Source organism: Aquarana catesbeiana, linkage group LG04 (genome assembly GCF_042186555.1).
Source record: "Aquarana catesbeiana isolate 2022-GZ linkage group LG04, ASM4218655v1, whole genome shotgun sequence".
NCBI lineage: Eukaryota > Metazoa > Chordata > Amphibia > Anura > Ranidae > Aquarana > Aquarana catesbeiana.
In genome coordinates this window covers 61,862,442-61,885,803 of record NC_133327.1, presented here as the reverse complement: position 1 = coordinate 61,885,803, position 23,362 = coordinate 61,862,442, and the positions used below count along the sequence as shown (strand labels likewise).

Here is a 23,362-nt window from a genome sequence, read left to right as displayed (position 1 = left end):
TGCAATTATAGGTTTCATTTGCAGTGCCACCTGCTGGGGAATTTTTTTTTTCTCAGTGCGGAAATCCAGATGAACCTGTTTTGCCTGGGAACCTTAGTTACATAGTTACAAAGTGGGTGAGGTTGAAAAAAGACACAAGTCCATCAAGTCCAACCTATGTGTGTGATTATATGTCAGTATTACATTGTATATCCCTGTATGTTGAGGTCATTCAGGTGCTTATCTAATAGTTTCTTGAAACCATCAATGCTCCCCACTGAGACCACTGCCTCTTTTCTTCTAATTTTAATGAGTGGCCAATTTTAGTATAGCAATGTTATGGCTTTAGTCAGTTGGGCAGTGCAAATAATAAGACCGGGATCTCACTATTGATTTCAAGCGTCTGCTTGTTAATATATAGGGCTTTATTCACTAAGCTAGAACACGTTCATTGTCATTATTCTCATAAAGTATTTTTGAGTTACCCACTGCTTCCACTTTCTGTAGCTTGTCTGCATTATTATTATTATTATTATTATAATACAGGATTTATATAGCGCCAGTTTACGCATCGCTTTACAATATAAAAGGGAGACAATACAGTTATAATACAATAAAATATGAGGATTAAGAGGGCCCTGCTCAGAAGAGCTTACAATCTAATAGGGTGGGGCAGGTGGTACAAAAGAAGTAATGTGTTGCGCTAATATTAACCTTCCAGTCAATCTAAAACCAGTGCACAGTTGGTGAATAAATCAATCCCTCTACGTGACAAATAAAAATAAAAAAAATAAAATAAAAAGCTGGTACAAAAGGTTGTAACTATGGGGAATGAGCGGATGGAAGTGGTAAAAGATTAGTTGGAGACGGGATAAGCTTCTCTGAGTTTTCAGGGATCGCCTGAAGGTAGCAACGGTAGGGAATATCCAGAGAGGTTGAGGTAGCGAGTTCCAGAGGATGAGAGAGGCTCTGGAGAAATCCTGGAGACGAGCATTGGAGGAGGAGACGAGAGAGCTAGAGTGTAGGAGGTCTTGAGAAGAGCAGAGAGGACGACTTGGGTGATATTTGGAGACAAGATTGGTGATGTAGCTCGGGGCAGAGTTGTGACTGGTTTTGTATGTTGTGGTTAAGATGGCCATACACCATACAATTTTCTTATTCAATTTTCTTTAGATTTACCTTCAACTATGTAATATAAGGGCCTGTCTGTCTGATTGCATACAAACAGAGAGTGTTTAGGTTTGACCTCGTATTATATGGTTTTGGTAAATCTAAAGGAAAGTTGTACAAGAAAATTGTATAATGTATGGCCAGCCTTAGTATTTTGAATTTAATTCGCAGCTGGGTGATTGGGAGCCAATGTAGGGATTGAAGGAGAGGGTTGGTAGACACTGAGCTATTGGTAAGGTGGATAAGTCTGTTAGCAGCATTCATGATAGACTGAAGAGGGGATAGCCTATGGAGAGGCAAGCCAATGAGAAGGGAGTTGCAATAGTCAAGCGAGAGATAACAAGGGAGTGAATGAGGAGCTTTGTGGTTTCATTTGTTAAAAAGGGGCGAATTTTTGAGATGTTACGGAGGTGAATTCTACAAACTTTTGACAACGAATGGACTTGAGGCTGAAATGACAAGTCAGAGTCTAGGATTACACCTAGTACCCTGGCGTGAGGGGAGGGACTGATGGTTGCATTGTTGATTTTGATGGAAAAGTCATGGAGGGGGGCATGGGCGGGAGGAATATTAATAGCTCAGTTTTAGGAGAGATTTAGTTTAACCACTTACAGACCGCCCGCCGTTGTTATACGTCGCTACTTTGAAGAGGAATACTGTTGTTATGGTAGCAGCTAGCTACCATAACTCCGGTATCCTGTTCAAGAGCGGGCGGTCCGCTTTCAGATAAAAGTGGTCTCTGCGGCAGAGTGAGGGGAAGATGGCCTCCCCCCGTCTCCATATCATTGCAGGGCGGAAGTGACGTCAAAACGTCACTTCCGCCCAATGCTCTTAAAGTGACAATTTTTTTTTTTTTAAATGATCTAAATTATTATTTTTTTAATTGCATTTTAGTGTAAATATGAGATGTGAGGTCTTTTGACCCCAGATCTCATATTTAAGAGGTCCTGTCATGCTTTTTTCTATTACAAGGGATGTTTACATTCTTTGTAATAGTAAAAAAAGTGACCCAAATTTTTTTTTTCAAAAAACAGTGTCAAAATAAAGTAAAAGTAAAATAAATGAGAAAAAAAATTTTTTTTTTTAAAGCGCCCTGTCCCGATGAGCTTGCGCGCAGAAGCGAACACATATGTGAGCAGTGCCTGCATATGAAAACTGTGTTCAAATCACACATGTGAGCAGGCGCAACTTTGAAGCGTGACATGCTGGGTATCAATTTACTTGGCGTAACATTATCTTTCACAATGTGAAAAAATTGGGCTAACTTTACTGTTGTCCTATTTTTTAATTAAAAAGTGATTTTTCTCCAAAAAAGTGCGCTTGTAAGACCGCTGCGCAAATACGGTGTGACAAAAAGTATTGCAACGACCGCCATTTTATTCTCTAGAGTTAGAGAAAAAAAATATATAATGTTTGGAGGTTCTAAGTAATTTTCTAGCAAAAAAAAAAATGTTTTTACCTTGTAAACACCAAATCTCAGAAAGAGGCTTGGTCCTTAAGTGGTTAAGGAAGTGGTGCGACATCCATGCTGATATGTCAGTTAGTAAGTTATTAATGCGAGAGGAGCCTGAAGGAGTGAGATGAGGAGTAGACAGATAGATTTGGGTGTCATTGGCGTATAAGTGGTATTGGAAGCTGTGGGTAGTTATCAAGTGACCAAGGGAGAAGGTGTAGATGGAGAAGAGAAGGGGTTCAAGAACAGAGCCTTGGGGGACCCCCACAGAAAGGGGCAATGGAGAGGAGACAGAGTTGTTGGTAACACTGAAGGAGCGCTGTGATAGGCAGAGATCCAGGATAGAGCAGAATCTTGGAGGCCAAGGGATTGTAGTTTATTGAGAAGGAGCGGGTGGTCAACAATATCAAAGGCTGCAGAAAGGTCAAGTAGGAGTATGGAGTAGTAAGGCAATTTCCGTGGAGTGCTGCGAGCGAAAGCCAGACTGTAAGGGGTCAAGAAGGTTATTTTCACTGAGGTAGGAACTAAGACGGTTGTAGACTAAGCGTTCTAGAAGTTTAGAGGTGAATGGGAGCAATGAGATGGGTCTTAAGTTGTTCAGGTTGGTGGGGTCCAGTGAGAGCTTTTTAAGTATGGGAGTGATCTGTGCATGTTTTAGAGGGGAGGGAAAGGTGCCACAAGAGAGGGAGAGATTGAGTGAGGGAGCAAAGGATAGAAGAAGAGGGTGACCGTAGTAGTTGTGAGGGAACAGGATCCAAAGGACAATTGGTTAGGTGGGCACCTGAGAAGTTTTGTAACCTCTTCAGAGGTAGCCAATTCAAAAGAGGAGAGTGTTGAATGTGCTGTTAGGCAAGGTATGTTGAGTGGGGAAGATGTACGCACAGTGGAGGTGTCCTCACAAATTGCATCAATCTTTTCTTTGAAGTGATTGGCAATCTCTTGGGCAGTGAGTGAGTTAGTGGGTAGAGGGGGTGGGGGATGAAGCAGAGAGTTAAAGGCTGAGAAGAGCCTATGGGGACTGGATGACAAGGTATAAATAAGAGAGACAAAGTAGGCTTGTTTGGCAGCATGGAGGCAGGAATTGTATTTTAGAAGGGCAGATTTATATAGGGTGAAGACTTGCAGGCATTTGATTTTACACCACAGTCGTTAAAGAGCACGGCAATGTCTCTTGAGATTTCTAGTGTTGTCAGTTTGCTGGGGTTGTAACGGTCGGGGCCTGATTCTGCGTGTGGTTAGCGGAGCAAGTGCATCTAGAGATGAATGAACTGTTGTAGACAGAGGTGGTCAGGACAGGGGAGAGATTATGGCTCCTGCAAGTAATTGTTTGCTGCTTGGAGGTATGGGTGGTTGGAGGCAAAGATACAGTAAAACAGACAAGTTTGTGATCAGAGAGAGGAAAGGGGGGTGTTGGTGAGGTTGCCAGGATTGCACAGATGAGAGAATACAAGGTCAAGGGTATTACCATTGGAGTCAGTGGAAGTACTGTATGTGTCCATTGGGTTAGCTCAAAAGATGAGGTTAAGTTGAGAAAGTGAGCTGTAGTTGGACTGTTAACATTGACAGTAGGGATGGGCCAAACACCCCCCGGTTCGGTTTGCATCCAGAACATGCGAACAAACCGAGTTTGCGCGAACATTTGAACACCGTTAAAGTCTATGGGACTCGAACGTGAGAAATCAAAAGTGTGAATTTTAAAGGCTAATATGCAAGTTATTGTCCTAAAAAGGGTTTGGGGACCCGGGTCCTACCCCAGGGGACATGTATCAATGCAAAAGAAAGTTTTAAAAATGGCCGTTTTTTCGGGAGCAGTGATTTTAATGATGCTTGAAGTGAAAAAATAAAAGTGAAATATTCCCTTAAATATCGTACTTGGGGGGTGTCTATAGTATGCCTCTAAAGTGGCGTGTGTATCCCGTGCTTAGAACAGTCCCTGCACAAAATTACATTTTTAAAGGAATAAGTCAGTTAAAACTGCTTGCGGCTTTAATGTAATGTCGGGTCCCGGCAATATGGATGAAAATCAGTGAGACAAACGGCATGGGTACCCCCCCCCCCCCCAGTCCATTACCAGGCCCTTTGGGTCTTGTATGGATATTAAGGGGAACCCCGCACCCAAATTACAAAAAGAAAAGGCGTTGGGCCCCCAGGCTGAACAGCAGTATACAGGCAGTGCAAACAAGACAGGGACTGTAGGTTTGTTCTTATGTATAATTTGTTTGTAATTTGGAACAGGTACATTTTGTAAGTGTAGCTCCAGCCAAAAAATCAATTTTAAAACTTTTTGGAAAACAAAGGGAAGGGTTATCATCGCCCCTGTAACATTTTTTTTGCTGTCTGTGCCCCGTTCAAAAGATTTCACCTCACTTTCTGTCCCAATGACAATTGGATTTAGAAAATTTGGATTTTTTAAGGGAAACAAGGATTGGTGATAATAGACAAACCTTGCGAGCCACTTACGGATAAATGCCCAATAAAGTATCAAAATAGTGTATAACCAATCTTGTATATCCAACCAGCTGCAAACACTCAATCACGTTTCATAATCGTGTAAGATAAAAATTATCATTTCAGTAATAAATACAAAAATAAATAAATGCGTAAAAAAGTGTTATAGCTAACCAATAATAGAAAAAACAAATCAAAAATAACCCTAAGTACATAAACTTGTAAAGTGCTCAGTGATATATCAAACATGCAATATAAGTGCTCACTCAGGAAAATAAAATATCAGAAAATTCAATATAAGTGCTCAATCAAGAAATTGAATAAAATATAAAAGAAAAGAAAATATCTTCTTGTGAATCTAATAAAGTCCAAGACAATGTGCATCCAGAGATAAAAAAGTGCCCAAAAACATCGTCCATATTCAGTGAAGTTCACACATCTTTCCTTCTGAAGGTGTACCACCATAAAACGTGCTAAAGTGTCTTCCAGCGTTCCCCACAGGCATATATGCTCACCTTCTTGCGTGTGACACAGTGAATTACACTCTGTCAAAACAAGCTTTGGAGACACTCCTGTGCTCTTCATCTCCCCCTGATGAAGGCACGTGATCCCGGTGCCGAACACGCGTAGGGGAAGGGCCTGGACGGAGCTGTCAGCAGAGAGAGAGAGGGAGAGTTCGAATGATACACCGCACCGCACGCCATACCATGAGATCGGCCATTTTTAATCTATGTAGGATGGTGCACTAACGCACCCACAGTATGTGAGTACCCCCGCAAGGGGAGATAGTCTTTTCTTAATAAAACGTTTTATTACATTATGCAATGTTGCACTATGGAGTCTCTTTTCTTTTTGCATATTTAATCTTGATTGAGAGCATTGGAGGTCTACACAGCAGTTTCCACTAGAGCACAGGAGTGTCTCCAAAGCTTGTTTTGACAGAGTGTAATTCACTGTGTCACACGCAAGAAGGTGAGCATATATGCCTGTGGGGAACGCTGGAAGACACTTTAGCACGTTTTATGGTGGTACACCTTCAGAAGGAAAGATGTGTGAACTTCACTGAATATGGACGATGTTTTTGGGCACTTTTTTATCTCTGGATGCACATTGTCTTGGACTTTATTAGATTCACAAGAAGATATTTTCTTTTCTTTTATATTTTATTCAATTTCTTGATTGAGCACTTATATTGAATTTTCTGATATTTTATTTTCCTGAGTGAGCACTTATATTGCATGTTTGATATAGCACTGAGCACTTTACAAGTTTATGTACTTAGGGTTATTTTTGATTTGTTTTTTCTATTATTGGTTAGCTATAACACTTTTTTACGCATTTATTTATTTTTGTATTTATTACTGAAATGATAATTTTTATCTAGCGCAGACACATTTTTTCTAAAGGATTGGTGATAGATCAGTGGAGGAGACACCTTTTTCCCATATTAACTCTTACAGGAGAGAATTTCCCTTCCTAGGGGTAGATTTCCTCTCACTTCCTGTTGTCTCCCTCCATTTGTAAGTAGGAGTCGTTTGTAAGTCGGATGTTTGAAAGTGGGGGCTGCCCTATATACTCTGCAGAAAATTGGGCCTTAGGTGTTGGTGGTACCAGAACACTGTAAGCCCTCACAGTTACTTTTGCTGGGTGCTGGAACGGGCCTTGCTGTGAAATATTATATTAAGAATTGTAATTACATGCCTCTGTTGAACAGGGTCAGAAAAATTGGGCTTTAGGCACTGGTGCCACAACACTGCAGCCCCTCACAGATACTTTAATTGAGTGCAGGAACGAGCCCTGCTGCAAAATATTACAGCAAAAATTGTAATTATGTGCCCCTGTTAAACAGGGGCAGAAAAATTGGGCTTTAGGTGCTGGTGCCCAGAACCAAAAATGTTCTTAGAAGCTATCAACATGAACATTGAGGAGGAATAGGATAGTCACTCGGCATAACAGGATAGTCAGTCAGAATCAGTATAGGCAGTCTTCAAGGGATCTCACATTCATAAAAAAAATTATTTGGTTACATCAGCATCAGGTGCTTGGTAGCTGGTGATCCAAGACTGATTCATTTTTATGAACGTGAGCCGATCAACCAAGTCGGTGGACAGGCGCACTCTGTGATCGGTTACAAAGCCTCCAGCGGCACTGAATGTGCGTTCTTAAAGAACGCTGGGTGCAGGACAGGCCAGTAGCTCAATTGAAAACTGTGCAAGCTCTGGCCAGTGATCCATCCTCAAGACCCAGTAACCCAGTGGATTTTCGGTTGGAAAGGTCTCCAAGTCTTATCTTGCCCCTAGATATTCCTGCACCATGTACAACAGACGCTGGCAATGGTTGTTAGAACCGATCATACCCTGGGGCTGCGGACTAAAAAAAATTCTCTGAACGCGTCGGTCAGACACCTTCTCCACCGCTCCTTCTGTGACTGATAGAAGCCTCAGCAACATGTTGTCCAGGACCAGCAATTTGTACCCTCCCAGGCTCTAGAAATGCGTTGCACAAACCTTTCTGCAAGGTCTCCCGAAGATGTTTCATCCTCTGCTCCCTCTGCGATGGCTGGATAAGTTCTGCAACCTTACCCTTGTAATGAGGATCAAGAAGGGTTGCCAGCAAGTAGTGATCCCTCTCCTTGATCACACGAATCCGAGGGTCCTTTCGCAGGCTTTGCAGGATCAGGGAGGCCATGCAGCGTAGGTTTGCTGAGGCATTCGATCCCAAGTCCTCTGGGTCAGTAAGGACGACCTGATCCCCAGCCACCTCCTCCCAGCCACATACAAGTCCATGGGTTTCTGGGGACTGTAAACAATCCATTGAACACTGCTGCTGAGTGCTAGGCTCCACCTCCATACTGACATAATCCTCATCCTCCTCCTCTTCCTGTAGATCCGCGGGCCCGCAGGAATACTGTCTGGATAACAGGGCCTTGAGAGGTAAGGAAGTCCTCCTCTTCCTCCCTCTGTTCTGCCTCAAGTGCCCTGTCCATTATTCCACGCAGCGTATGCTCCAACAGGTAGACAAGAGGGACAGTATCACTGATGCATGCATTGTCACTGCTCACCATCCTCGTGGCCTCCTCAAATGGTGACAGGAAACTGCATGCATCCTTGATCATGAGCCACTGGCGTGGTGAAAAAAAGCCAAGCTCCCCTGACCCTGTCCTGGTGCCATGCTCGCACAGGTACTCGTTGATGGCCCTCTGCTGCATGACTACGTGTGCAGCCACTGCAGCATTGCCAACGTTGAGTTCCTCCTGGTGGGCATGTCATAGATGAGGCAGTTCTTGGGCAGGTTGCATCCCTTTTGAAGGTCAGCCAGCCGAGCACTGGCATTATATGACCGGCAGAAATGCCCACAGACTTTCCTGACCTGCCTCAGGATATCCTGTAAGCCCGGGTACCTGCACAAGAACCGCTGCACCACCAAATTAAGGATGTGAGCCAAACAGGGCACATGGGTGAAGTGTCCCTGTCGGAGGGCGGAGAGGAGGTTGGTGCCATTGTCGCAAACCACCATCCCTGGCTGAAGCTGGCGTGGCGTCAACCACCTTGGAGCCTGCCCCTGCAGAGCTGACAGAATCTCTGCCCCAGTATGGCTCCTGTCCCCTAAACCAACTCAAGCACCGCATGGCATCTTTTTGCCTGAGTGCTTGCATAGCATCTAGGACACCTACGGAGCACTGCTGGTTCTGAGGACAAATCTGCACAGGAAGAGGCCATAGAGGAAGAAGAAGAGGAGCATATTAGCAGATTGCCGCAAGTACTTGGCACACCTAATTCTACACCTTCATTCCTTTCAGTGCTGGTTTCTGAGAGGACTGAAGGTATAGTGGGGTTGGAGATCCCAGCTGATGAGGAGCAAGGAGAGGTCTGCCTTGTTCTTTGGTGTGGGTCTTTTAAGTACTGTTGCCAACGGACTGCACGAGAGCTCGACATATGTCTGGTCAAGCATGTGGTGCCCAAGCGTCTGCTGTTGACCACGCTTGGTACGCTTCAGACATATGCTGCAAACAGCAACAGTGCGATCTGCTGCACACGTTTCAAAAAAGGCCCACACCAAAGAACTTTTGGAAAAACGTGCAGAGCCGCAGAGCTCTGCGGTGTTATGCAGTCGGTTGGCTGCCTTAACCTGGCCTCTGGAGGGCATCCTGCCTCATTGGAGATGTGCCTCCTCCTCCTCCTCCTCTCTTCTATCAGGCACCCACGTAGAGTCAGTGACCTCATCATCCCCTCCCTCCTCGCCACTGGAACAAACCTGGCAGTATGCTGCAGCTAGGGGAACATGACTGCCAGTTTCTTGTCCTTCTTGGGCACCCCCTCTTCTCTCTGGGCTCACGTTACTGCCTTCATCCTCAACCTGGGTACCATCATCAAAGCCTTCAAAAGACTGCGCATCCTCCTGCAGCATGTATCCTACACTGTGGTCGAACAGTTCAGGGGACTCCTCAGGGCATGATAGTGGGGCTAGGGAAGGAGTGACTGATGACATTGAGCCGATGGAAGAGGCCGCTTTGGCAGCTGCATTGGCAGACAAAGTACCCTGAGCCTGGGTGACAGAGGATGAGGAGGATGAGGACGGCTTGGTCATCCACTCTACCAACTCTTCTGCATGTTGTGGCTCAACACGGCCAGCTGCTGAAAAAAAAAGGACAAGCGTGCCCCACGGCCACGTGCTGAGGATGCACCGTGTCCACGACCAGCACTGTTTGCTGCTTGTCCTCTTTTAGTGGCCTGTGAGCGTCTGCCTCTCCTTGGTGGCCTTCCAGACATACTGTACAATTAGATTAGCAAAACAACGCCTGAAGTTTACTAAAAACAGTACACCAGGAATGGCCTACAGTAAGGTATAGGCTTGGCTGGACTACAATGCAGTGAATATATATTTTATGAATTGCAGCTCAGTGAGTCACCTGCCTGGCTGAAAGTGTCTTTGAACACGCACTCAGACAATGGCCTACATTCAGGTATAGGCTTGGCTAAACTATATATATATATATATATATATATATATATATATATATATATATATATATATGTATAATATCTCTATCTAGATAGATATATCTATATACAAGCCTGTATATATATTTATTAAATGAACTGCAGCTCAGTGAGTCACCTGCCTGGCTGAAAGTGGCTTTGAACACGCACTCAGGAAATGGCCTAGTCAGGTATAGGCTTGGCTAGAATATATATATATATATACACACACACACACATACACAAGCCTGTATATATAGTTACAAAGGTTGAATAAAGACACCAGTCCATCCAGTTCAACCTGAGTGAGTGTGGGTGCGTATCTACAATCATCCCTATTTATTTAAGGTACTCACATAGCGCTATCAATTCACGCAGCACTCCACACATACATCGTACACCCACATTGGTCCCTACCCTCAAGGAGCCCACAATCCAAGGTCGCCAATTTTTGAACCGAAGCCAATTAACCTACCAGCATGTCTTTGGAGTGTGGAAGGAAACCGGAGTACCCGGAGGAAACCCACGCAGGCACAGGGAGAACATGCAAACTCCAGGCAGGTAGTGTTGTGGTTGGGATTTGAACCAGTGACCCTTTTTTACTGCTACGCGAGAGTGCTACCCACTACACCACTGTGCTGCCCATATATTTATTAAATGAACTGCAGCTCAGTGAGTCACCTGCCTGGCTGAAAATGTCTTTGAACATGTGCTCAAGGAATGGCCTACAGTCAGGTATAGGCTTGGCTGGAATACAATGCAGTGGATATATATTTTATGAACTGCAGGTCAGTGAGTCACCTGCCTGGCTGAAAGTGTCTTTGAACACGCACTCAGACAATGGCCTAGTCAGGTATAGGCATGGCTAGATTATATATATACAAGCCTGTGTGTGTGTGTGTGTATAAATATATTTATATTAAATGCACTGCAGCTCAGTGAGTCATCTGCCTGGCTGAAGTATATTAGCAACAGTACACCAGGAATTGCCTGCCTGCTCAAACTAAATTAAATTACACTCTCTCTGTCTCTCTCTGAACAAACGCTACCAACACACTACACGAGGCCAACGTGTGGGCGGCCTTATATATTGTGGGGCGTGTACTTAACCCCCTGAGCAATAATTGGCCACAAGCACCCTGCCTGTGGCCAATTATGGCTCTCTTCACTGACGGCGCTATGATTGGCCAAAGCATGCGGGTCATAGTGCATGCTTGGCCAATCATCAGCCAGCAATGCACTGCGACGACGCAGTGCATTATGGGCCGTGACGCACCACTCGAATTTGGCGCAAACGACCCATAATGTTCAAAATTCAGCGAACAAGAGAACGGCCGATGTTCGAGTCGAACTCATGTTTGACTCGGACAGCCCATCCCTAATTGACAGGAATGTTGAAGTCACTAAGAATGATAGTGGGTATTTCAGAGGAGAGAAAGTAGGGTAGCCAGGCAGCAAAAAAAAAAGCGCGATACCAGTCCAGGAGGCCGAAAAATTGCTGCAGTCCTCAGAAATGGGAGAAAACAGACAAATACAGTGCATCTCGAAAGAAGAGAGGGATAGAGAGGGAGGGATAGGAAGGACTTGGAAAGTTCTTTGCAGGGATAGAAGGAATCCAACTCCACCTCCTTTCTGTCCATTGGGTCTGGGGGAGTCCAATGGAGGCCACCATGGGAGAGCAGGAGAAGCTGAGTCTGCATCTGGATTTTCCATTTTGAGCCTAGGTTCACACTGAATGCGAGTTTGAAATCGTGCGAGTTTAGCCGAAGTTGCCAAAAGTTTTGCAGGAACTACTTTTGGGAATCGGTGCGGCATCGCAAAGTTGTCGTCGCACCGATTCAGACGTTGTGGTGTCAAATCGTATATCAAATCAGCCCGGTGTGAATGAGGGCTTACTGTCATTTTACATTTTCCAGTGGGAGTTATGAGGCTTCCATCTTGGGCTTCATGTTCTGTCACTGTTGTAGCGTGGCAAAGGCTTGATCTGCTACAGTTCTAATAGCTTAAAAATGGCAGCCAGTGACTAAGTCTGGTGGCATCCACTATACACTATGTACTATATAGATATTGTTTTGGGTGGACCCATCAACTGCTTTCTTACAGACAGGTTTTTGGACAGGGAAATACCATAGTGCTGCCGCTGCTGTTGGCTTTAGACCAACTTTTGTTGTAAATTTCCCTGTAGTTAATTCTAAATGGATTTCTTCTGGATGTCTTTTTATGAAAAGTGTGTAATAAAATGTAACTTATGTATAAACATGATATAATTCTGTTCTCAACACAAATTGCAGGGACCGTGACAAGCGAAGGAAGTTGCAGCATATACACTCTGACCCCCAGCATTAGCTCTTGTTCCTCCCCTACCGTCAATTACATCTGTAATTTTACCCGGAATGAAGGCGCAACCTCTTCAGAGATAATAAAGGTGAACTACATACAAAGAGGTATGACATTTTGTATTTCTATAAATGTATGTAGAGCTTATAGTTCGCTAGTTTGCTTAGGATAAAGATCACGAGTCTCCCTGTGTAACATCATCTTTCACATTATACAAAGAAAAAAAAAAAAATTGGGCTAACTTTACTGTTTAGTTTTTTTAAAATTTATTAAAGTGTATTTTTTCCCAAAAAATTACGTTTGAAAGACCGCTGCACAAATACAATGTGACATAAAATATTGCAACAACCATCATTTTATTCTCTAGGGTCTCTGCTAAATATATATATATATATATATATAAAATGTTTGGGGGTTATAAGTAATTTTCTAGCAAAAGACCTTTTTGAACTTGTAAGCAACAAGTGTCAGAAAACGGTTTAGTCTTTAAGTGGTTAGACTGACCTCATCTACAGACCGAAGTTCTTCCCTTTGATCCAAGAACAAAATATTACTTTGTTTATAGTTATCTCCAATGTTAAGATAAACTTGTCAGGCTGCCTGGATTTTTTTATTTATTTTTTGTCAGCTGTCAGAAGTGAGCATGCAAAAAAGGAAAAGAAAGGCGTCTCTAAGTGCAGTATGTAAAATTTAATAGAGTGCACAAAGGGCTAAAAGCACTTACAAGATTGTTGAGTGTGAAAAGACATGATAAAATCAGGAGTCCTCATCTGTGGCATGTGTCCATCCTCAGCACGGTGGTAGAGAGCAGTGTAGAGCCATCCAGCAGCTGTAAAGCGTTCTCATGGGTGTTGGAAAGAGGAGGCAGCAGGGAAGCCTGTATTCACTGCGGGACACACAAAGCTGATGGTGTCAGTGTAGAGAAGGGGGTGGTAACGCGTTTCGGAGCATGTGCGGCTCCTTCGTCAGACCTACGCCCACACTCCTCAAGCTGGCTTATAAATGGTGAGGGGGAGGAGCAAGGGGAGGAGTGTGGGCAGATACTAAATACACAATGATAAAGGGAAGTGACAGATGTATTATGAGGACGGCCAAGACGACCGTGCACTCGCAAAATGGATTATTAACGTCAGTGCTATATACAATGAAGTCCTGAAGGAATTTGACACAGGGGTACAGGGCACAGATGGCAGTGGTTAAATTAACAATAATAAATAAATAAATATACAAACATAAAGTTGACATTGAATTAATATACAGGTGTGTTACATGGTCGGCCGGGTGTCTATATGAATGTGTTTATAAAGGCGGCCGGGCGTTTGTACACATGCAAATAGGGTCGTAAGTCTAATGTTGAGTTGACAATGAATAAATCTACAGCCGTGTTACAAGGGCGGCCAGGCGTATAAACACATGTGTTACCGGGGCAGCCAGGCATCTATGTGTACGTGTTACAAAGGCGGCCGGGCGTTTGTACACATGCAAATAAGGTCGTAAGTCTAATGTTGAATTAACAATGAATAAATAATAAATAAATATGTAGCCGTGTTGAAGCTTCTTGGCTGCTGCTTAGGCTGGAACAAGCTTGGTCGACATCACCGTTATATCAAGGTTCTTTCTTCATAGACTAACAGGATTTACCTTGCTATCATCAAGGAGACCCATGGACAGTACAACTGATTGAACAGTGACTGTGTCTTGTGTGCTCCTTTCCCTACCATTTGACCCCCTCCCTCTGCTTCCTCATCAGCCCAAACCCTTCCCTTCCCCCCTCTCCACTAATCTTCCTTTCTCACTATCAATCCCTGTTTGTTTTTGTTTTTTTGTCTGCATATCATGGAACTCTTGAAGGAAATAGAAACCTTAAAATACTCTATATTGGACACTTTGTACCCAGTGCTTCCAAGCACACTATTTACACCCACCAACAAATGTATTCATCCCAAATATAATGATCTATGTATATTATTCAAAAGGTTTGAACGGGCATGCACCTCTGCCAATACACAATGGTGGGATAGGTACTTTTTAGAAAAATACCATTCCACGCATATTTCACCCCGAGGCCTACGCATATTAAAGGACTGTTCATTTCTAGACCAACCACGCGAAAAGGAATGGCTTTCGATTGCTGAATTCTGTACACAAAAGTGGATCAGTATTATCGAACAGAGAACTATTAAATATGACGCAGCAGTACATTTAGTACAAATCCTCTCTGACGATATTTTAACGCTCACCAATACACTTCCTGACAGATGGCTCAACACCCTCAAACAAAACACCAAACATCAAGAGGACATCCTCATTTGTACCAAACTAAGGAAATTCAAAAGAGATATAGATGATTATAATCATAATAAAGTTTTTACGTGGAAACGCAAAAACGAGAACAGTATACCCTCATTATTGCATATTGACCCCTGGGTGGTCACTATTACCTCTAATCATCAGGAACAACCCACCATCAATAGACCTAGACCCTCCAATAACAACCAGAACAATACCACTACTATAGATGCAAGTAGTGTATCCAGAAGGAATAACACCACCACAGGCATCAGTGGAGTATCTAATACTACTGACACCCGCAAAGTTCCAGTTACTAAACAGAATAGTAATACCAGCCATAACCACCCTACAAGAAATACATCTACCACACTAGAATCAAATAGTACAGTCTCCCCATCTACCTCACACCAGACTATCCCAAATTTCCATACGAGTATGTCACATACATCTCATAACCCTACCTCCAGCAATTCCACTATTCCATCCACTTCCAGCTCCAGGGGCACCATTGACTATTCCACTGTAACTGGTGCTCAACTTACTTCAGACGCAGCACTACCTGCGGTCTCTTTTTTATGGCCCAGCCTCTTCCCCACCAGGCCGTCAAAAAGAAAATACACCGAAGAGGTTGTAGGGGATGAGGAGGAAAACATAAACCCAAGCCCACACAGCAGAAAACAACGCCTACGGTGAAGATTTTCAACTTATCTTCACACACACGCAGGAAACTATCTTACTCACACGAGGACTAACTTTCGCACCAACTAATTTGCCTAACGCCTTCCAGTTGTTCAAAGATTTAACAAGTTTATCCGAGACCTTACCCTCAAAAGATTTTATAATATAAAAGCAGCTAAAGATGCATCTATCATTTCAATTGACACAACCTCCCCCTCTTCAGCCTATAGCAACATCCTAGACGAAAAAATAGCCTTGGATATATTAGAAGAATTTTATCACGAAGGAACTGGACCGCTCCTTAACCCTGATAATCCTGAATCAGATGCCCTTTTATATACCCAACATCTAAATTGTTCTCCTGCAGTTAAACACACCAATTTTCGTCCCCTGTCTAATTTTTATCCCACACAATCTAAAGGCCCATGCCTTGAAACATTTTACCGCATGGTATACTCTGAATTATTGATGATGTGCCAACAACACAACCCCTATAAAAATCACAATTTAACATACCCAGAAAGATTAGCCCTCAATTTATTGAAAACCAATGAGAATGTTATCATTAAATCAGCAGATAAGGGCGGTAGCATTGTGTTGCAAAACCGGGTAGACTACATCAAAGAGGCCATTAGACTACTCGGAGACTCACAAACCTATACAAAATTGCAAGAGGACCCCCTACCTAGTTTCACTATTGATGCTACAATTTTAGTTAACCAAGCCACCAAAGATAATGTAATTACCAAAAACGAAGCTTCATTCTTGGTTAAAAAATATCATCAAACTCCGTATTTCTATCATTTACCAAAAGTACATAAAAGCACTACCAACCCCCCTGGCAGAACCATAGTTGCCTCTATGAACAGTATTACTAGTGGTTTTTCCCAGTATGTAGACCTTTTTCTACAACCTTTTGTTTCCAATTTACAATCCCATATCAAAGATAGAATACACCTGCTTGAATTATTAGGTCCATACCAATGGGAGCCCAACTACATCTGGCTCTCACTGGATGTCCAATCATTATACACATCCATCCCCCATAATGTCGGCATGCAGGCCATACAATACTTTCTGTCAGAAGACCCATCTATTCATCCAAACCAAGTTAAATTCATTCTAGATGCCACATTCTTCTGCCTGACTCACAATTATTTCATATTTGAAGACCATTACTACCTTCAAACCCATGGCACTGCCATGGGCACCAATTTTGCACCTTCATATGCCAACTTAACTATGGGTCTTTGGGAAACGCGATACATATGGGCAAATAACCCTTTCATAGCCAAAATTATATTTTACGGTCGTTATATTGATGACATCATTATTATCTGGGACGGTAATACCGATGATATTGAATCTTTTGTTTCCCATTGTAATAATAACAACATGGGCCTATCCTTTACATCTGTTCACGATAAAACACATCTAGCATTCTTAGACCTTGATCTATTTCATGATACTGGTCGCATCCATGCAAAAAATTATTGCAAACCCACTTCTGGGAATTCCTATCTGCACTTCAATAGTTGCCATCATCCTCGTTGGTTTAAAAAACATTCCAAAAAGTCAATTCTGCCATCTCAGACATAATTGCACCATGCAGTCAGACTATCGGACACAAAGCATAAATCTCAAACAAAAATTTCTTGAAAAAGGCTACCCTCCTTCACTCATCGAACAAGCCTACACCACATACGTCAATCCTGATACTCATACCCATAAAATTAATTCATCAAAGGACATTCGGTTCACGACTCAATTTCATAACAAATACAAAAATATGGAACACATAGTTCATAAACATTGGCCAATACTACTGCAGGATCCCCATCTCAAAGACAGTATATCAAATAAACCTAAATTTTCATATAGGAAAGCACCTAACATTAAGGGAAAGATTGCCCCAAGCAAACTCAAAAAGAAAACAAATACGTCATCTTTACTCCAACTCTTTTTTATGATTGGGATGTATCAATGCCGCAAACCCCTTTGCCTTACATGCAGTTTTGTACAACATGGTCAAAAAACATTCACGATTAAAAATAAAACATACAAAATTTCAGAATTCTACACCTGTTCTACAGACCATGTAGTATACTGCCTGACCTGCCCCTTCGGCCTCCACTATGTAGGTCGAACTATACGCCCCCTACGCCAGCGTTTTGGAGAGCACCGCCAATTCATCGAGGCCGGTAAAGACCATCATAGCGTCCCACGACATTTCACCCAACATCACCCTAAATCTACCGTAGGCCTAAAAGTATGGATCATCGAATCCATACCAGCCACTCTCCCTGCGGCAGAGAGATTTAAACGTCTCTGCCAACGGGAGACTTATTGGATATACGCTCTTGACGTACTTTTGCCTGGAGGTATTAATGAAGAATTGGAAATTAGCACCTTACTCTAGATGATACCACATTTAACATACAGACTGTAATATTATGGTTCATTTATCATTCATCCCTCCTTATTATCATATCCATATGTCATGGTGTTTGCCTGTTATACATGTACATATCTGCCATCTGTCACAATCAAATACTATTTGTAGAGCATCCATTACATCTTATTACCTATTCCTATAAGTTAATTCCTTATAGTAGATTTGTGACCTTATTTGCGGGTGTGTAAATGCCCGGCCGCCCCTGTAACACACTCGCATACTTATTTACAGTCTATTATTATCTATTATTATCTATTATCGTCAGAGTATTGCTACAGGCATAATCTGCACTATTTATATAAGTATCCACTACCTCCTATTATCCTTCTGTAGTTTATAGACGCCCAGCCGCCCCTGTAACACTTCTATATTCTAGTACACAGTTGAGTAATACCTCTCACTGTGAGATTATTGCTACAGGCATAATCTGCACAATTCGTACAACTTGTATAAGCATCCACTATTTTCCTCTATCTGTCTTTAGTGTATAGACGCCCGGCCGCCCTTGTAACACACCTATACACTTATTCATAGTAAAGTAATATTCATCACTGTTTTATCATTGTTACAGACATAATTAGTAATCGCTTATTCCTTTTTTTTTATCCCCTTACAACAGATTTATTACTTTATTTGCATGTGTACAGATGCCTGGCCGCCCCTGTAACACAGGTGTATAGCTCCCCGGCTGCCCTTGTAACACAGCTACATATTTATTTATTTATTTATTATTTATTCATTGTTAATTCAACATTAGACTTACGACCTTATTTGCATGTGTACAAACGCCCGGCTGCCTTTGTAACACGTGCACATAGATGCCTGGCTGCCCCGGTAACACATGTGTATATACGCCTGGCCGCCCTTGTAACACGGCTGTAGATTTATTCATTGTCAACTCAACATTAGACTTACGACCCTATTTGCATGTGTACAAACGCCCGGCCGCCTTTATAACACATTCATATAGACACCCGGCCGACCATGTAACACACCTGTATATTAATTCAATGTCAACTTTATGTTTGTATATTTATTTATTTATTATTGTTAATTTAACCACTGCCATCTGTGCCCTGTACCCCTGTGTCAAATTCCTTCAGGACTTCATTATATATAGCACTGACGTTAATAATCCATTTTGCGAGTGCATGGTCGTCTTGGCCGTCCTCATAATACATCTGTCACTTCCCTTATCATTGTGTATTTAGTATCTGCCCACACTCCTCCCCTTGCTCCTCCCCCTCACCATTTATAAGCCAGCTTGAGGAGTGTGGGCGTAGGTCTGACGAAGGAGCCGCACATGCTCCGAAACACGTTACCACCCCCTTCTCTACACTGACACCATCAGCCTTGTGTGTCCCGCAGTGAATACAGGCTAAATTTTACATACTGCACTTAGAGGCGCCTTTCTTTTCCTTTTTTACATCTTCAGAGTTGCTTCTCCTCTAACCAAAGTGCTGCCAGAAGTGCCATCTCATCACTATCATCCCTCTGACCAGCTACCCACCTCCACCAGAGCGCCCTTATCACCTCTCTGTCAGAAGTGAGCAGAGAACTCTCTGCACTTGTTACATAGAATCGGGGAAATGCTTTTTTAAGATCGGGAGTGGGGTAGAATCGCTATAGTTTTGGTTCTTTAACGATTAATCGTGCAGCTCTATTGGAAACTTGAGGTTAGATATTGAGGAACAGAGAAACACCATTTCTAACATTTGTTGATAAACAAACCCATGTGTTTGCTATGTCAGCTTTGTTAAAAGAGAAGTATGAGTTTGGGGTTTTTGCAGTTTTATACTTACCTAGGTGGATGCAGCATCGGTCCAATGCTGCATCTGTCCCCCGTCGGCTCTAATGTTGAAAACCGAGCGATCTAACACCACAGATTGCTCAGTTCCCACAACTCCCCGAGCAGATAGCTGCTGACTGTCAGTCACCTCTCTCTGCTCTGCCCCCTCCTCCCTCACTGGAGTGCTGGGCTGTGGAAAGGGGTGGGAGAAGTCGACTTAGGCTCTCAGCAGCTTGCTGGGAGGCTGAGCCGTATGCCGGTCAAGGCATGTGGGCATATCTCGACCCCAATGTCGCGATCTTGCCCGAGCCTGGGCCAGCTATGTGACGTACGCAGGCAGCGGACTTCAGCCCGCTGTCTGCAGAAAACAGGTCACAGGAGTGCAAAATGAACTGCACTTCTGTGATCCATATAAGTACATCCAAATGAGCTTTGGCTGTAGTTCTCCTTTAAAAAGTACAAACAAAATTATCACCAAAGCAGTGTGCAAAATAACTCCACTCATCTCTAGTTATGTGCTCCCATAACTTATCCAGCATGTATACCCTGTAGTCAGATCTACCTCCATCCTCTGTAGCCAAGTCTACCACCATATACTGCAGCCTAGTTCACCTCCACCCCCTTTAAACCAAATCAGCCTCTATCCACTGCACCCAAATCTACTTATATCCCCTGAAACCAAATTAATCCCCATCCCCTTGCAGTCAAATCTACTTCCATCTCCTGCAGCCAAATCCTCATCCATTCCATTTAGCCAAATAAGCCTCCATTCCCTGCAGCCAAAATAGCTTCCACTCCCTGCAGCCAAAATTGCTTCCACTCCCTGCAGCCAAAATTGCTTCCACTCCCTGCAGCCAGATTGACCTCCATCCCCTAAAAACCAAATCGGGCTCCATCCACTGCATCCAAGTTTACTTCTATGCCCTGAAAACAAATTAATCCGCATCCCCTTGCAGTCAAATCTACTTCCATCTCCTGCAGCCAAATATATATCCATTCCCTGCAGACAAATTGGCCTCCATTCCCTGCAGACAAATTGGCCTCCATTCCCTGCAGACAAATTGGCCTCCATTCCCTGCAGACAAATTGGCCTCCATTCCCTGCAGACAAATTGGCCTCCATTCCCTGCAGACAAATGGACCTCCATCCCCTGTTGCCAAGTCTACCTTTATCTACTGCAGCCAAATTCACCTCCATCCCCTGCTTCCAAATTTACTTCCATCACCTGAAATCAAATCAATCCCCACCCCCTTCAGTCCAATCATCCTCTATCCCCTGCAGACTAATCTACCTCCATCCCCGGTAGCCATATTCACCTCCATCCCCTTGAGGTGATTGTAGCTATATTAGTGCACTTTTAACAAAAACAGTTGAGTACTGTTCATGATACTTATTTTTTTGCACTAGCATTAAAATTTTCAGGTCAAGCTTTTGGGGTGGTACAGTACATGTCTTATGTTCGATGTCAAAATTAAAACAAAGGTGTGGGGTCCCCCCAAAATCCATACCAGACCCTTATCTGAACAAGCCACCCCCCCCCCACCATACCAGGCACATACCCTCAACATGGGGGGTGGGTGGGTTCTTTGGGGTGTTGATGGGGACAAGGGCCTTATTCCCACAACTCTGGGCTGTGGTTGTGGAAGTCTGCAGGCAGAGGGCTTATTTAAATCTGGAAGATCCCTTCCCCCCCCTATGTGAAGGAGTATGGGGTACATAGTATCCCTACCCATTCACCAAAAAAGTGGCAAAAAGTAATAAAAACACAGACAGTTTTTGACAACTCCTTTATTAAAAAATTAAAAAAACTGTTTCTCCCGATGTAAATCCATCATCGATCACGATGCCAGCCACACTGCCAGACCTGAAAAAGAGAAAAAAAAAACGCTCTCCCGTCAACTAAGGCAAACCACTGACTGCCTGGTTTGCCGTTTGCTAGTTCTTATGTAGGTAAGGGCGGGGCCAACTGGCGACATCACCTGGTGGCACCACCCCCTTGAGATGTCACCGACCCTCTGTGTTGTCATGAGGGGGGGGTGCCACCAGGTGACGTTGCCAGGTGGCTCTGCCCCTCACCTATATAAGAACTGTCAGACGGCAAGCCAGGTATTCCTCCGTGTGCCTTAGTTGACGACGGAGCAGTTTTTCGGGTCCGGTGGTTGCATCGGCGTCATGATTGATAATGGATCTACGTTAGGGGACACTGTTTTTTTTTTTTAATAAAAGAATTGTCAAATACTGTCTGTTTTTTATATTACTTTTTTACCTTTTTAGTAAATAGGTAGGGGTACTATATACCCCATACTCATTCACTTGGGGGGGGGCAGGATCCGGGGGCCCTCTTCTTAAACATGGGGACAAGGTGCTTTGGGGCTGGGGGAGCACCCCCCAGTGTTGAGGGCATGTGACCTTGTATGGTTCAGGAGGAAGGGGGGCTCACCCCCTTTCCTGGCCTGTCAGGCTACATGCTTGGATAAGGGTCTGGTATGGATGGGGCCACATGTGTATTTTTTTTCCATTTTGGCGTGGGGTTCACCTTAAAATCCACATCAGAACCAAAGGGCCTGGTATAGTTCAGGAGGGAGGGGGGTCACTTGCTCGCCCCCTTCCCCCTTTCTTGGCCTGTCCGGCTGCATGCTTGGATAAGGATCTGGTATGGATGGAGGTCACATGCGTTTTTTTTTTTTTAATTTGGCGTGGGGTTACAATTAAAATCCACATCAGAAGCAAAGGACCTGGTATGGGCTGGGGGGCTTCGTTTTTTTTTTTCAATTGCTGGCAATGTTTGTTTTTTTTCTATTCAGCTGTCAGTGGAGAAGCAGATTGATAGCAGATGATTCATCGGTTGTTAAGGACGCCATGGCTGGCTTCCCGGCCCGCTCCTTAACAACCAGCTATTTACTGCGCCCTGATTGGGCAAAGCTTTGCCCAATCAGGGCTCAGAATGCACTGTGCAGGGCGCAGTGCATTGCAGGGCCTTTGGCAGAATTACATTTAAACAGGCCATATATGTGGTAATTATAAATCAATTTCAGCCACTTTTGGTTGACCAGGAAACATAAATGTGATCAAATGTAATTGGCAGAAATTAGGCAATCTACCCCCCAGGAATGCAATAGACCTCCAGAATTGAAACGGGGCAATTAATGACAGCTGCAATACAGTTTTTTTTTTATAATTAAACTAATGTAGCCACTACATCCAAGGACTGTCAAGATGCAATATGTTACATTTTTGTTCTTGGGTTTAATGTAACACATTTATTTCTGTTTCCCACAGCCGACATCAGTTTCACACCATCATCGTCATCATATGATATATCAGCTGGCAAAATTCTGACAATAATTTGTAATACCAACAGTCCACTCAGTTCTATAGCCTGGGCAAAAGACACCCTCACTAATATCGTAAACAGTAGCAATACATTATTTACAAGTAGTGCATCAACAGCCTGGTCCGGTGAGTTAAAATGACAATTTATGTTTGATACATAAAGTAGTATATTTTATATTGTTTTAGCTGATCAAATACATACAATGTGCTCATTGGGGTTGGTTTACTAAAGCAAGAGAGACTGTCCATACTTAGTGAATAAGTATAGCTAAGTTCCCTTCAATCATACTGCCCAACAAAAATAATTTCCCTCCCCCTCTTTAAGACTAGGTGTTCTAAGTGGATACAGCTTCACTTTATTATTAAGCCATACACTTTGCAAATTGGACAGCCTCCACATCTTTAATAAACCCCAGTATCATTTTAAACCTTAACCACTTCAGCCCCAG

The 23,362-nt window shown here is 43.3% G+C and overlaps 1 protein-coding gene across 4 annotated transcripts in view; it reads left to right on the top strand.

The window, feature by feature from the left end:
- The window catches only part of LOC141139297 (adhesion G protein-coupled receptor F5-like), a 343,899-nt gene that overhangs the window by 145,833 nt on the left and 174,704 nt on the right, over positions 1-23,362 (top strand). For all 4 annotated transcript variants that reach the window (XM_073625269.1, XM_073625266.1, XM_073625268.1 and 1 more), the window contains exons 8-9: positions 12,321-12,473; positions 22,860-23,039. In XM_073625269.1, coding sequence (XP_073481370.1) covers positions 12,321-12,473; positions 22,860-23,039 — 333 coding nt within the window. The remainder of the gene's footprint in view (positions 1-12,320; positions 12,474-22,859; positions 23,040-23,362) is intronic.